At 43.6% G+C, this 15,095-nt stretch overlaps 1 protein-coding gene across 2 annotated transcripts in view; it reads left to right on the top strand.

Annotated features, from left to right (window-relative positions):
* The window catches only part of CHN2 (chimerin 2), a 338,489-nt gene that overhangs the window by 212,922 nt on the left and 110,472 nt on the right, over positions 1-15,095 (top strand). Inside the window, exons 4-7 of one of the 2 annotated variants that reach the window (XM_055143780.1) lie at positions 1,775-1,806; positions 4,473-4,586; positions 6,808-7,093; positions 14,600-14,635. In XM_055143780.1, the coding sequence (XP_054999755.1) occupies positions 1,775-1,806; positions 4,473-4,586; positions 6,808-7,093; positions 14,600-14,635 (468 nt within the window). The remainder of the gene's footprint in view (positions 1-1,774; positions 1,807-4,472; positions 4,587-6,807; positions 7,094-14,599; positions 14,636-15,095) is intronic. The other variant, XM_004604049.3, reaches the window with a different exon arrangement.

Here is a 15,095-nt window from a genome sequence, read left to right as displayed (position 1 = left end):
TTAAACCACAGTGTTTACAGAAAGTGTAAGGGGGAAATAAAATAAAATGAATTTTTATTTTATTTATTTTAATAAATAAAATACAATTATTTTTAAAAACTACCGGCAAGAAGAATGATGCCTATTGGATAACAAGGAAGCTTTTGCACACTCCATGCTTTCATTAATGATATTATTTAGATCTTTCATAAATGACAGTGAGCAGGTTTCAACCCTAGAAGATTAAGAGTTATGAGTGCCTGCTCTTGGTTCAGTGCTTTTCAAGTGTAAATTGCACAGAAGAGTGAGCACATCTCTAGGAGTGTCTAGATGATTGCTGTCATGCCAGCTGGGCTTGTTTATGGCAGGTTTCTGAATGTGGTCTTCAGACTCCTTTTTGTTCCTCTAGTACTTCTCACCCTACTGCCCATTCAGATTCCCCATGTCCTTTATTTTTTTTTAATTAATTCATCATGAATTACAAAGTTTTTCATGATTAAGTTTCAGGCATTCAATGTTCCTACGCCAATACCTCCACAAGTGTCCACTTCCCTCCACCAGTGTCCCCACTTTCCCTCCCACCGCCCAGCCTGCCTCTACAGACGGTGAAAGTGAGCCAGGAAAGTGTCTGGAAATTCCACCATGAAATTCCTCCTCTGTGCTCATCTCTGAGCCCCACCAAGAAAATTCCCCTTTTGACAGTATATAGAAATGGCTTTAAATGAAGTAGCTGTCAACTTATTTAGCACTTAGCAAATAGCTGTTATAACTGTCCATGAAAACTTACAAGCCACTGAGCCTCTCCTATCTTTTCAACATGCTAAGTCTAACCTGTGCTTCCCAAAGTGGGTAATACGGCCCTGCTTGGGTGGTGGTGGGAGGGGGGGGCACAGATTGATCCCACAGGGACTATTGAAAAATCCGTGTAGTTGGGGTGTTTGCTTGCTTGAAGAAGATAGATTTGGGGTGGGACACATGCTGATCTTTCTCTGAAAGGGGGCGGTAGGTCAACTAACGTTGGGACCTTCTAACCTAGAAGAACAAAAGATGAACATGAGAATTCATGTTAATTTCTCACTCTAGCACCATGAACATGAGAAAACAAAGTTCCTATGAAGGTAGATTATCATATATATGTGATTTTTAAAATAGGATATGAAACCCCCAGGCTGAAGCTGTGATTAAAAAACTCTTATTGAATTCTAGTTATTTTTTTTTCTAGTTATTTTTAGTCAAATCGTAAATCTTTTCCTCTAGATTTTGTACATCTGGTGGCAAGTAAATTCTAGGCCATTAGCTATTTATTGAAAAAATAAGAATGTTGGACTATTGATTTCATTTGGAAAGAGAACAAATTAAACCTACTTTTCCATCCAGGTGTACTGATCATTTTTGTTATAGATACATAATGAAACAATTAAATGAAAATTGAAATAAATGGTTATGTTTTATTCATGCTAAAATATTCATTTTATTCTTCCGGATGAAGGCTTGTGATATCTGTATAAATTTTTTTTTAAGAAAACAATACTTTATTTCTTTAAAAAATTTTTATTGGGTGATTGCGTTTAGGGGGGAAATGAACCTAATCACTGGAAAAATGTGGCGATGCTAGATAATTTCTACTCATGAGAGTGGAAGGTATTAATTTCATAGTTTCGCGGATCTCTGATTTGTGGAAATAAAAACTAATAAAATTACTACCTGGACATTAACTCTGTTTATTTGAATGGTATTTAAATATATGATTTAAGTTCAAATGCATTATTAATATTTTTTCTTCTTTTTAATATAGGTGGAAAACAGACCAAAATATTATGGGAGAGAGTATGTATTATGCTGTTCTTTTCTTAAATAATGTAATAAGTAGTAATTTCATATGTCCTTTAAATATTAACTGTAAAAAACTTCCTAATATCTGGTCTCCATCAAATTTCCATTGTGCAAGAGTTTAATAATAAGGATAAATGCAATCAGGGTCCTTTGTATTGAATTTTCTTTATGATGCTCAGGTGCTCCTTTTAATGTGGGAGGGAGACTATTTCCTGCTATAATTCTCTTCACAGAAGAAGTCACTGAGTGCTTGCAAGTATTTAAAACAGAAGATAGTATTTTCTGTAAGAAGGCTCTGTTAGTATTTGATTTTACTTCTACTGGAGATTTCATAATCCTCCTTGCTGCCAAAGATTGCAAACTGTAGCTGAATCCTTCCTTTTATGTGAATGCATTTCTCAGGCCAGTCACCCCATCTCCCTGCTGTCTCAGAAATCCCCCAAAATCATAATTTCTCTTGGTGTGATTCTATTAGCCAAATAGCCTTCCTACCATACTTATTATTTACCTCCATTCCCTATGTTGATTTCAATTCTTGTTCCCAATTCTTGTTTTGAGAAGTGGAATATCCCACAATGCAGGAGCAGAGAAGATGCTCAGGTCTCTGCTCTCTCCACCCACCCAACTCCCGACTTAGAAGCACCGGAAGGCACATTCTCCTCCACGCCCACCTCCTCACCTCTCTCAGCCAATCGAAACCTCGCTCCTCTATTCCCTTACCCATCAGAGCCTCATCTTCTTGATTAATGGCCCTCTCATGAATGCCCCGGCCCAACAGCTCCGTCCTAATTACCTCGCTGCATTTCTGAACTTTCCCTCCAGGTCTTGGGAATTATGTTTTGCCCCAGGCATGCCTGCCTGGACGGCTGGTCTCGTCTCTCATCCATCCCCAAGTCCCTCATGTCTAACCTACTTGTGGTGTGACTTTTTCCCCTTCAATATAGTGATTTGGAATTTGTTTATGGAGGGCAGCTTTTAAGAAAGAGAGAAAGGGGAAAAAAATTCGTTTCTTACCTTTTGAATGATCACTTTGGTACTTCAGTTCCGAAGTGGCTTTACTCTGGGAACATAAAAGTCTGTCATCCACTCATAGGCTTTGAGATTTAGAAACTAAATGTGGAAAATCAGAAACACCCCGGCCCTTTCCTAAGTTTTCACTGCCCTAGACTTGGATCATAGCGTTTGCAACCCCAAACCATATTTTTTTTCCTGTCCTCCTCATTTAATAAGACAAAAGCTTGATAAGGTCTATGTGTTAATGACCGAAGGAAATGAGGATATAAATACTATGAAGGGCATTTGTTCTCCCAAAATATTATCCTGCTCACTTACTTGTCCTGTTCCATCCTGAAGCCAGGGGGGAATAAATTGTTTATTAGAATAACACAACTTGTTATACAGTTGCCAACTTTAATTTCCCCCATGTCCCCTTCCAGGAAGATAGAAGAGGGACTGTGTGCTGAAAATGTCCCTAATTTATTCCCCGAAATTCTCCAAGGGTGGGTAATCCTGGAAGAGAATGCACCCTTTTCTTTGAGAAGCCTGGGTCGCACCCCAAAGTCCAACTCCCACATTTCTCTGAAACACAGAATGATTGGTTCCTCGGTAATGAAAATGAGCATCAGTCTTTGCCTTAAAAGAGCAGGGAAAGTGGATCCCTAAGTCACTCTCACTCCCGCTTGCTTCCCTGTAAGTCCCCTCAATTCTCTAGACCTCAGATTTTTCCTCCTGAGCAAAGCAAAAAAACTTTTTTTAATTAGTGAATCACCATGAGGTACAGTTACAGACATACAAAGTTTTGTGCTTGTGTTTCAGTCATACATTGCTCCATTACCCATCCCTCCTCCAGTGCCCATTCTCCACCTCCCCCATGATCCCAGTATCCCTCCCACCCCTCCACTCTGTCCCCTCACGGCCCCCCCCCCGCCCCATGTGGCAGGGCATTCCCTTTTGTTCTCTCTCTCCTTTGGGGTGTTGTGGTTTGAGCAAAGCAAATATTGCCCAAGCCTGCAGGTCTCAGGCAGTCATGGGCTCTCTCTGCATGTGTATTACTTTTGAAATTGCAGGAAGGAAAATATATAAATGTGCTCTTTAAAAGAAAAATAGACTCATTTACCATACATATCCCTAAGCAGTTCTTCTCAAAAATTTAAAGAGAAGAAGGTTGATACTAGCTAGCTCTTCTTTCCAGAGAATGAACCCCTGAAATTAACATCAGCCAGCACCTGAAATAAGCAGGTTGATAATCAATAAGTGTTCATTTGCAATCAGGATAATACATAGTTCCCTGTGTTTGCAAACAGAGCTAAATTGGAAATTGCTCTTTTGTTATTCCCCCTGGTTGAAGAAGGAGTCATAAACTGGCTTTTTCTCTCGACTTTAATTTTCAGCTTGAGAACAAAGGCAATACAGCACAAAGCCAGGTGGAATGGCTGCTCTTCATCTCGCCTTACCTTCTTGAGTGCTCACTGTATGGTGTATGCAATGTGTGCTGATTGGCGCTTCCAAGTCCATCTTTAAGATATACACTAGTCAGTCCCCTCTTTATCTAAATTTTGGTGGGGATGGATTATGACTGCCCCACCATCGTTCTTAGCCAATTCTTTATGATCTGCTCTTTGTGATCTATTCAGAACAATAATGACCTCGTCTCTTCCCAGGTTCCATGGGATCATCTCTCGGGAGCAGGCGGATGAGCTTCTGGGAGGTGTGGAGGGTGCCTACATCCTTAGAGAAAGCCAGCGCCAGCCAGGATGCTACACATTAGCTCTGAGGTGAGCTTGATTGCATCCATTGTTCCAACTTCTTTATAAGTGATTTTATTTCTTCACACTTTTTCCACTGCAGTAAAATCTACATCACGTAAAAGTCACAACTTCAGTCATTTAAAGTGTAATTCATTAGCATTAAGTACTTTCTCAATGTTATGAAGTCATCTCCACCAACTAGCTCTTTCCATCATGCCATGGAAATGGAAACTCGGCACCTATTAAAATATACCCTTTGTCTCCCCTCTATTATTTTTAATTTTTTGTATTATAATAGAGGCAGATCCATTTCCTGGTTCATGGAGGCTGTCAACAGAATGAACACTAAAGCTCTTTTTATGCACACACAGTAAACTGGAGAAGCTTCTGGCAAATTCAGTATTCCACTTAACTGCTTCTGCTGCAAACTTGGAGAGTGCCAAGGGTGACTAATCTTTGCTCAATTGGTCCATGGTCGCCCTTGTTAGAATTCTTCACCCTACATTGCATGTGCCAGGAGAGAGATGCTGTTTGTGGGTGTGTGGTGCTATTGGGGTGGAGCCCAAGGCACTCCCAGTGGTAGTGGCGAGGCTGCTGCCCAGCAAGCATCAGAGCAGACCACGCCTGTTACCACAAAACCCCACTGTGACATTGAAAGCCACAGTGCCTAAAAGGCATTGCATGTGGAGTACTTTGTGAACCTGGATCAGATGGTTAATATTTGATCATATTGACAATCAGGTACTCACTATTTGATCATTTTTTAAAAAAAATATTTGTTATTAAAGAAGTGTGATTTACAAAGGTATTGATAATTGAGCTTTGGGTACATAATAGTTCATTAGTGTGAACTTCCCTCCACCCGTGTCCCCATATTCCTCCCCACCCAAACCCCACTTCACCCCACTTGTCACCTTCACAGTCATATTACAAAATTCCAGTGGTTACAATTTAGATCTCATATTTTCTGTTTTGTTGAGCCTGTGATTTGGGTATATGTCTATACCATGCACTCATATCACTAATATAACTAAAGCCCTGATGCCTGTTCACCCATTACTTCCCGTTCTCTTCTTCCCCCCTTGATTTATTTCCTTCTGTGTCCTTCTCCTCTGAACACTGGGGTCAGAGGTGACCTAGACTTTCCCCTTTTACTACACTTCCTCTCTCAAAAGGACATATGCACACCGTTATTATTCATTGATTATCTTGACTATTAGATTAGGGGGACTCACCCAGTTTCAGAATTGGATTATCTTCCAAAAGCTCATTTGTGAACAGGAATTAGGAAGATTTTTTTTTATTTTTTATTAGTGAATCACTGTGAGGTACAGTTACAGACTTACAAATGTTCGTGCTTGTGTTTCAGTCATACAATGGCCGAGTACCCATTCCTCCACCAGTGCCCATTCTCCACCACCAATGGTCCCAGCATCCCTCCCACCACCCCCATCCCATCCTCCCCCCACCCTACCCCGCCTGTGGCACCCAAAAGGAGAGCCAGAGCAAAATGGAATGCTCTGCCATAGGAAGGTCTTTTTTCCCACAGAATGAATGAGACTAAAGCTCATGAAAGTTAAAGCACCCTCTTGTTCTATAACTGTGGAATGGCACCTTGCAAGTTGCTACTGGGCTGTCTAAAAGTGGCATTGTTAAAAGAAAGGACTTAAAAGCTAGCAAGTACCCTAGGTATTCAAAGGATTTTCTGTCTTCCTGATACCCCAGCAGCAGGAATCTCAGTGGGGAGCTAACCAGGATCTGTGAGATCGGGGAGCAGGGCCAGGAGGGATGTACAACAGCTGGAATCCCTGTGCTGGGGTATTTCCAGCCCCCATCACTTCCCTCTGACAGCAGGAGGCAGGAGGTGCTGCTGCTGGTGCTATTGGTGATCACTAGAAACCAGACCTACACTCAGATCAAAATCCAACAGCAGCCACCAGTGGCCCTTCAATTCCTAGGATCAAATACGCCTTATGACTAGATGAGGTTAAATACTGTATCTGTCTCTCTCCAGAGATGTGACTTCGAGCAAGATCCCCTCTCTCTTCACATCTTCAGTTTCCCAACTGCAAGACAGGGGTCACTGGTAATTCTGTTTTAAAGGGTGCCTGTGGTAGAAAACCAGGGCAGGGGATCATAATCAACTGCTTTATTAGCACTGACATATAGTACATTAGCTGCTATTGTTCATGTTACTTACTTCTTTTCTAAATCTGCTGTAATCTCTCATTCAATCTCTTCTGGGCAGGTTTGGAAACCAGACATTAAACTACAGACTCTTCTATGATGGCAAACACTTTGTGGGTGAGAAGAGGTTTGAATCAATCCACGATCTGGTCACAGATGGCTTGATAACGCTCTACATAGAAACAAAAGCTTCTGAATACATATCCAAAATGACAACAAACCCCATTTATGAACACATCGGATATGCCACCTTACTCAGAGAAAAAGTGTCCCGGAGGCTGAGCAGGTCTAAAAACGAATCAAGGAAAACGAGTGTCACAAATGATGAACATTCAGCAGTAGAAAAGGTAAGTCCCAGAACCTCAGGCACAGTTTCGGACTTGAATCTGTGCTGAATAACAAGGGGTTAATTACACGTTTGAGCTGCCAATATGTGAGAGCAGAGCCAGCCCCACTCAAAGAACTCTAGAATTTTAGTGGAAAGGGTTTATAAAGATCTTCCAGTCCAGCCCCCTCATTCCACAGAGGAAACCAAGGTCCAGAAACATTAAGTAAATTACCTAAATTTATATTAGAACCAAGACTTCCACAAATAACTATTTGAGGTTATATGAAAGTTGAAGGAAAAAATTCATAATGTTTTATGAAAGCTCCCTTTTTAGCCTTTTTAAGGCTAAATATTTTTGGGTTTTTTTCTTGCTCTTTTTAATTTGGTTTTTAGGGGAGGGGTCGAGGTGGGGGGAGTGAGCATTCTCAGTAGCACTCTCAGCTGTTCCTACACTGTACTCAGGGTCATTCTCAGTGGTGATCAGGGGACTGTGAGGTGCTGGGAATCAAACTTGGGGCTCCCCGCATGCTTTAGCCCTCAGGCCATCTCCCCACACTTTATTTTACATTAAAAGTTTTTACTGACTTATCATTGGTCGCCAATCCTGTGGAATTCCAGGGGGTTAAGCCCCATGCCTTGATGTGTATATAATCACTCCTCCTTCTAGCAAAGTCTCAGCGCTCTCCCACCCCCAGAATGACCCCTTTTGTCATTCCTCCCTCCCTCCTTTCTTGTGCTAGCTACTTTAGGTTTTCCTAACCTTCACAATTAATGTTATTGTTTACTGATGGTCCATTTGCCTTATGGATTATACATAGAGGACATAATCTAATCATTGCCTTTAACTAATCACCTCAACTTACACTTGTTTTGTCCCCAAAGGCACAATTTCATCCTTTATAATGACTGAATAGTATTCCATTGGTCACATACACCCCAGCTTCTATATCCAGTCACCTGTTGTGGATGATCAGGTTGAGTTCAGATTTGGCTATTGTGAACAAGGGTCCTATGAACACCAGCATGCAAATCCCCTTTTAATAAGTGTTTCCATATCCCTTGGATAATTGTCTGGCAGTGGGATTGCTGGATCTGACAAGTGACCAATTTAATTTTCTAAAGAAATCTCCATATTGTTTTCCATGGCAGGTACACCCATGAGTCACTTGGCCTAATTGTGTGATGGCTCCATCTCTGGTGGCTTTTATATCTCTTCTCTTGGGTCTGGGTGACCACTTGTGGGTAAGATCTTTGAAGGTGATCTTACCTGGCTGGCAGCTTTGCTGACAGATCTAGGAGCATTAGCGGTGATAATGGCTGCCTCTGGGAGCCTTAGAAACACATGCTGTCCTTTGCTCCCCCAAAAGAGTTCTGTGCCTCCAAAGGATTAGAAACTCCTAAGCAGGCAGGCATTCATGCTGAGTGGACTGTGGCAGGAGGTGGCAAGGAAGATCTGATTTTCCTCCCCAGTAATTTGCTGTTGATTTAAAAGACACCACCCCAGTTTGCTAGCAGATTTTTTGGATGTGCCCCCTTAGGAACCATCTGCTTTGCCCGGTCCTATCTGTTTTCCCTTGAAAGAAAGTGACAGCCAGCCTCAGTAGCCAGCCCCCACTGAGCGTGCGGGTACCAGCTTCCAAGGCAAGCTCAGAGGGGACCAGGATCAGTTAAGTGGGGCAGAGCAGCAAGCCTCCTCACTGGTTGCTAATCCTTAATTAAACCGGAAAGCCAGTCCCTCCCGAGCCCCATGGGCCAGTGTTAACAGAAAACAAAGGGGCCTCAGGTTGGCCGAGTGCTGCACTATGGTGATGTGGACACACAACAACCCAGAAATGGGCAGGAGGGCAGAGGGAGGCAGTGTGGTCCTGTTGGCAGACAGGGGAATGTGTGTAATTGATTTGCTAATTGAGCTTTAGAGCTCAGAAGAACCTTCCCCAGAACCACATCAGCTGAACAGCTGGCCCATGAAAAAATAATTTGCCATTTTCTTTTTATAACTCCAGCATCTCCAAAACACCTGTTTATTCTCTTACAAGTAATTGATTGGGGGGAATGGGAGGATTTCTGGTGGTTTACATTTGAACACTGGGGAGTGGAGGCTTGCGCCCCAACTTTCAGAGTTTGTTCCAGTGAAAACCATTCCTAAGTCTGTTTGCAAAAATCTCTTCAGAACTTATTCAGAATAGAAACTCTGGAAGCGAACCTTTCTGACCGTGACAAATCAGAAGATGAATTGTAAAATAAATCTCTGAAGCGGTGATTATATTTCCGCAGAGGAGAGTCATGCCACCAAAAACGTGATTTGTTACAGCTGAGGGTTACACACTAGAAATATCTAGAGGTAGGATGAGAAGGCAGGATGCTTTCTATGTGGAGGAACAGACACTGAGACCCTGGGAACTGGAAATCATTTTTTCAGGTCCTAACCCTCCTTTAGAGAAAACTTTTCTCAATCACGAGAGATTTCTAAATGATAATCCTCTAAGGATTCTTGCATGGCACCCTGTGTCTTTTCCTCGAGATCGTTTTGTGTATATTAAAATTAAACATTGGTGGGGCTGGAGCGATAGTACAATGGGTAGAGCATTTGCCTTGCACGCGGCCGACCAGGGTTCGATTCCCAGCATCCCATATGGTCCCCTGAGCACTGACAGGGTAATTCCTGAGTGAAGAGCCAGGAGTAATCCCTGTGCATTGCCGGGTGTGACCCAAAAAGCAAATAAATAAATAAATAAATAAAATTAAACATTGGAGGAAATTAGTAAGTGCTAGATGAGCTCTGCCCCCTGCGGTACCCAGGTGCTCTTTAGGAAAAGGTCAAGATTTAGCAGGTCTTAGGGGGAGCAAAGCTATGCTCACTAAAGTGTTTGAGGGACAGGCATCAGCAGAGCTGACTTTCTCGACCCTAATGTTGCCTCGCTGACTTTGCCCAGGGCCACTCTGAACGCTGGCCCTGGTCATTTGCAGGGGTCATTCGTTTTGTTAGTGGATTTGTTAAGTGACTTGGTAGGAATCCATCCATTTCTTCGTGACTGTATTGACAAGTGGAATTATTCAGTCTCAGCCTGACTAGAAATTCTATTTTCCTTAAGGGCAGGTCCAGGGACTGTTGCCATGGAGGCAGGGACTAGAAAACAGGTGCAGGAACTTGAGTGCATGGGCCAGGCAGTGCCTGGGGCATCTGTCTGCTTCCGTGCCCATGTGTCTGTGTGTGTGCATACACATGCATCTTGAAGGCTTTACTGCATAAAATAAAAGGTTAGCTAAGGGTTCCCCAATATAGACTATCCCGTATTTCATTTTCCCCAATACCCAAACTTTGCACACTCATTGATCATTTCCACACAAATACAGAGAGACTGTGTTACCTGAAAACCCAAGAATATTAACAGTGTTAATAGGCAAAGAGATACTAGCTCTCCCATTGGACTCGAGCAACTGTCAGGTGGATCTTCTGTCGAGGTTGTTAGCATTAAACTTGATTCTAGTAACGGTAGATGAGGCAGGGACCTGTAAGGGTGGGGGAAAAAAAGAGCTGCAGTGGTTACTGATTTTGTTTTTAATTGCTTTTCAAACTATCATATCTTAGGGCCACCATTCAGCACACTTAATTAAAATAGTTACGCCCAGTGTAATTTCTTTTGTGAAATTTATAGCAGAACTCATTCCGTAGATGGATTATCTGCCGACCTCCAATAGCAGCAGCTGTGAGCAATATACCATTCTGACTACACATTGGTTCAGACGTTAAGAGTTCATAAACAGAATTCAGAGACATGCAGTAATGTCCCCTTGTGTCCTGAGAACAGCTTGTCCAGGTACACAGGACAGGAATCATGAGCCTGTTTCACTACGTCACAATGGCCTGGTGAAGAATCAAACCCGGGCTTCCAGAATGCACATTCAGAGCCTCTGAAATCCGTGGAGCTGCCAGGCCTCGTTCCACCCTTGCTGTTCTTATTGCTTTAAACAGCCTCCCTTGTTTCTGACCATTCTAAGTCAATTGGCTGTAAGAATCACTCAATATTTATGTGGCTTGATTTTGAAAACACATCGTTCTGACTAGCTATAACTAAGCTTCCTTAGAAAGGACACCCGCGGAATCCAATATATGTGACAACAGTGTTTTCAGTAGCACATGTTATTAAGTAACTTTGGCTTGCTGAATTAAATTGTGTTTATGTTTTATTGGCAAGAAATCACCAGTGTCCTTAATATAATAAAAAACACATTTGAAGGACAGAGAGGATGTCTCAGTAGTAGAATGCCAACCTCATGTGTTTGAGGCCCTAGGTTCAATCCCTGGCACATTAGGAAAAATAATATATCTGTATATATATATATATATATATATATATGTGTGTGTGTGTACATATATGTATATACAAATCAAATATATAATCAGTTCTCTCATCTCACTGCTTTCTGTAATAGGAGTGCTAGAAAATAATTTGAGTACCTGTTGGAAACTGCTTTGGTGAATTATAGTAACTCCGTGTAGAGGAACATTGGGCAGTCACAGAGAACAATATATTTGTATGGGTTCATATGAAAAGATTACCCACAGTTATTAAATGAAAAGAATCCCTTACAATGCGGTATGTACATTGTACTAGGTTTCTTTTGTGTGAGCCAAGAAAAAAGATTTTGCTTCTTTTTCATCTACAAAATCATTAAATACCCCTTGAAGAATCCAAGAGCTGCTCACATCAGCGGCCTCTGTGAGGACCCTCTGCCCCTTCTCCTGCTGCCCAATTTTTCTTGCTTCCCTGTGGCAGCAAGTGACAATGCTTGGATGTGTTTGCCTCACTGCCCAACCGGGAAGTCCCCCTTCTGGACCCTGGGCCCATTTAGGAAGTTCCCCCTCACAGGGGAGCTGAGAGAAAGGTCTCCCTCCCCCAGCCTCTGTCTTTTCCTGTAGAAGTGACTTTCTTTTACGTCCAGGGTTTTGCTTTCATGGTTGGCGTCGTCACCTCCCGCTTGGGCTCTCCTCGCCTTATGCTGTTCTCTTCTCTCTACTTCCCTGGAGCAGAGGGAGCAGGCCTGGGAGTGAGTCTCCAGCGCTTTCTCATCTGCACAGTTCTGACCGACTCTATGTGATTGTTTGCCCAGTCCCCTGATGGCACCCAGGGGCTGGAGGCCGTGGGCAATGCTTCCCCATCAGAGTGTAGATCTTGCTGTTGTTTTCCTCTTGGATTTGCTTAGTCAGCAGCTTAGTGCTAGTCCCTCAGTATGACGTCCACAGCTCCCTGATGCAGAGCCCCAGGGGCCAGTGCTGGGTTGCTTAGTCATCTAAGAAGTATCTCAGGGAGCAGAGTGCAAGGTCAAGAAGGACACTGTGGACATGTAGGCGGTTGAGTTGGACACCTTTAAGAAGCTGTGTAGAATTGTTCCTCAGAGGAGCTGAAGTGTTTTACCTGCCACTTCCTGTCCTGTGCCTACTTGTGAGTAAACCCCCTTCTCCCATCACTTGTGCACACAGAGGCTTCAGGGAGACAGTGGCCGATGGTGAGAGACAAGAACAGATGATATCAATTTGCCACTCAGGAGGGTTGTGGGTAGGAGGGGCCCCAGAAGGCAGTGGGGGACACTCAGGAAGTGAGGGAGTCCATCTGAGTCCAGCCCTAACTTTTCCAGATTATTTTTTTTTACAGCTGCACCCCTCTCATGGATTAGATCAGTGGTTCTCAAAGTGTGGTCCTTGGGTACAGCAGCATCAACATCACCTGAAAGGCTCATTTGAACATTACCTCTCAGTGAAGCTTAGCATCTGGCATGGAGCATTGATGTGGCATCAGCCAGTGTGAACAGGCTTGAGGTGTCCCCAGTGCACACCCCAAGACTGAAAACCCAATGTCTGGACACCTTCCTCCTCCCCTACAGATTGACTAGTTGGAACCCAGGTTATTCTTTGATTTCTTGTCTTTAAAGTCCAACCTGTGAGGGTCTGAGTAAACCAAGTCCAATGAAGAATAGATGAGTCCCCTTAAAAAATGAGAAAGGTTAGCTAGCTCGGATACAGGGATTAAGGTGCTCTGCATGCAGCTTACCTCGTTTCAGTTCCAGGCGTGCGCACACACACACACACACACACACACACACACACACACACCCTGCTGAAGGCGTTAGGGTTACAGCATGTGCTCAGTCCTCAATTGGGAGCTTCTTCAGAGGGAGGGGGCTCTCACCTAGAAGGAGGGCTATCAGAGAAGGGAGCTGCAACAGAAAGGGGGCCCCCAATGTAAAGAAGTGGGGCCTCACCTAGCAGGGCCCATAGGACTAGGAGCCCCCTGATTCTGACAAGAGGGAACACAGTCACCCAAGAAAAGGGGGAAAAGAAGAAATAATCTAACTCCTGTTACAGCATCTACAGCATCCCTGTTCTCCAGCTGGTACCTCTGAGGGCAAGGTTGCAGGTCCTGGGGTCAGCATCCCTGGTGTGGGGGAGAAAAGCATGGGGAATGAGTTATGGCAGCCAGGAGGGGGAAATGACTCAGAGTAACCAATGAGGAGTGAAGAGACGCAGTTCTGCTCTTGGGTGGGCATGAGTGTTCTAATAGACACGGAAAGCCCTCCAGTGCCAAGGTCCCTGGATGTGCTCCCTAATTATGCCATTCTGCACGGCATCTTGATCTGGGTGGGTGATGAGGCTTGGTGACTTCCTCAAGAACTATTGATGCGAACAGGGCTGCCCACCGCCCGTCCTCAGGCAGAGACGCCACCTACACTTGTCAAAGGCAGAGGCTGAATTGTTCTCGTAGACGCACGGAAGAACAGAGGAAGATCGGCTCCTGTGACTGGGCTTAGAAAACCTGTAGATTGGCTCCCTGCCGGAGATCCCTCGGAAATAATGTGTAACTGATAGAACCAACCTTTTCACCAGCGTCGGGGAGAAATGAAGATGAGCATAACTTTGCTAGTGAAAGTGACAGCTTACAGTAATGACGGCGATCATCCATCTTCCCGCTCGGCACGCGCAGTCATGAAAGAGAATGAGATCTCATACTGTAAGAATGGATCTGAACTTCGATTACATTTGCTCCTGAAAGCCGGTTCTGCAGAGCACTCTTTGGTATAAGAATCACCTAATGTGTGAGACTTTTCATGCAGTCATAAAGAAATAGCTGTTTTGGTTGGGCCAGCGATGCTCAAACTGGCTGCAGATTGGAAATACTGGGAGCTTTCTGAGAAATAACTGTTCGCCCCTTACAGAATCACAGCCTCTATGAGCAAGTTCTGGCATTTCTGCTTTTAGGGTTACCTAGGTGATGCACAAGTTCTCAAGGAGAAAGGTTAGACTCTAGGCGCTCATAGAGATGGCAGAGAACAAGAAAGTCTTGTTTCACCTCCTCAAATGCTGCTATCACTGAGACTTTTATGTCCAATTCAGACACTGGCATCCATGTTCTACCTCAATCGCCACATAAATAGTTCTAATGAGAGCACTTTGGAGAGAGTAAGTTGGGGGGGGGTAAGGGTTCTGGCTACTGGAGCTGATTCCAAGGTTTGCTTTTGTTTTTTGCAGCGCCGGGGATCCAGCCCAGGGCTTCACACACACAAGGCAAGTTCTCTACCATAGAGTTACATCCTTGGCTCCCTGCTTTGCTCTTTCCCCCCAACTTTTCCCCTCGCTCACTGCCTTTCCTGGATTATTAGCTAAAATTTGAATAAAAGGGGGGAAATGAACTAGACTCAAATTGAGAATACCTAATAATGGAGCAAGAAAATTTCAATATCACCTCCTTGAAGGCCATCCAGTTTCTTAAAAGCAAAGTTCATAGGACTGTGATCTGTAGTCTGTATTTTTGGTTGGGTTGGGTTGGGGGTAACACCCAGCAGCTATTGGGCTTATTCCCGGCTCTGTGCTCAGGGATCACTCCTGGCAGGCCTTGGAGGACTATATGAGGTTCCAGGGATCAAACCTGGGTTGGCTTGTGCAAAGCAAGAGTCTTAACCCCTATGCTACTGCCTTACTCTTCTCTGATTCTTTGTTTTACCACTCCCTGAAATCATCTGGAAAG

This window comes from Sorex araneus, chromosome 1, assembly GCF_027595985.1.
Source record: "Sorex araneus isolate mSorAra2 chromosome 1, mSorAra2.pri, whole genome shotgun sequence".
In the NCBI taxonomy this organism is placed as follows: domain Eukaryota; kingdom Metazoa; phylum Chordata; class Mammalia; order Eulipotyphla; family Soricidae; genus Sorex; species Sorex araneus.
This window is presented reverse-complemented; position numbering and strand designations above follow the sequence as displayed.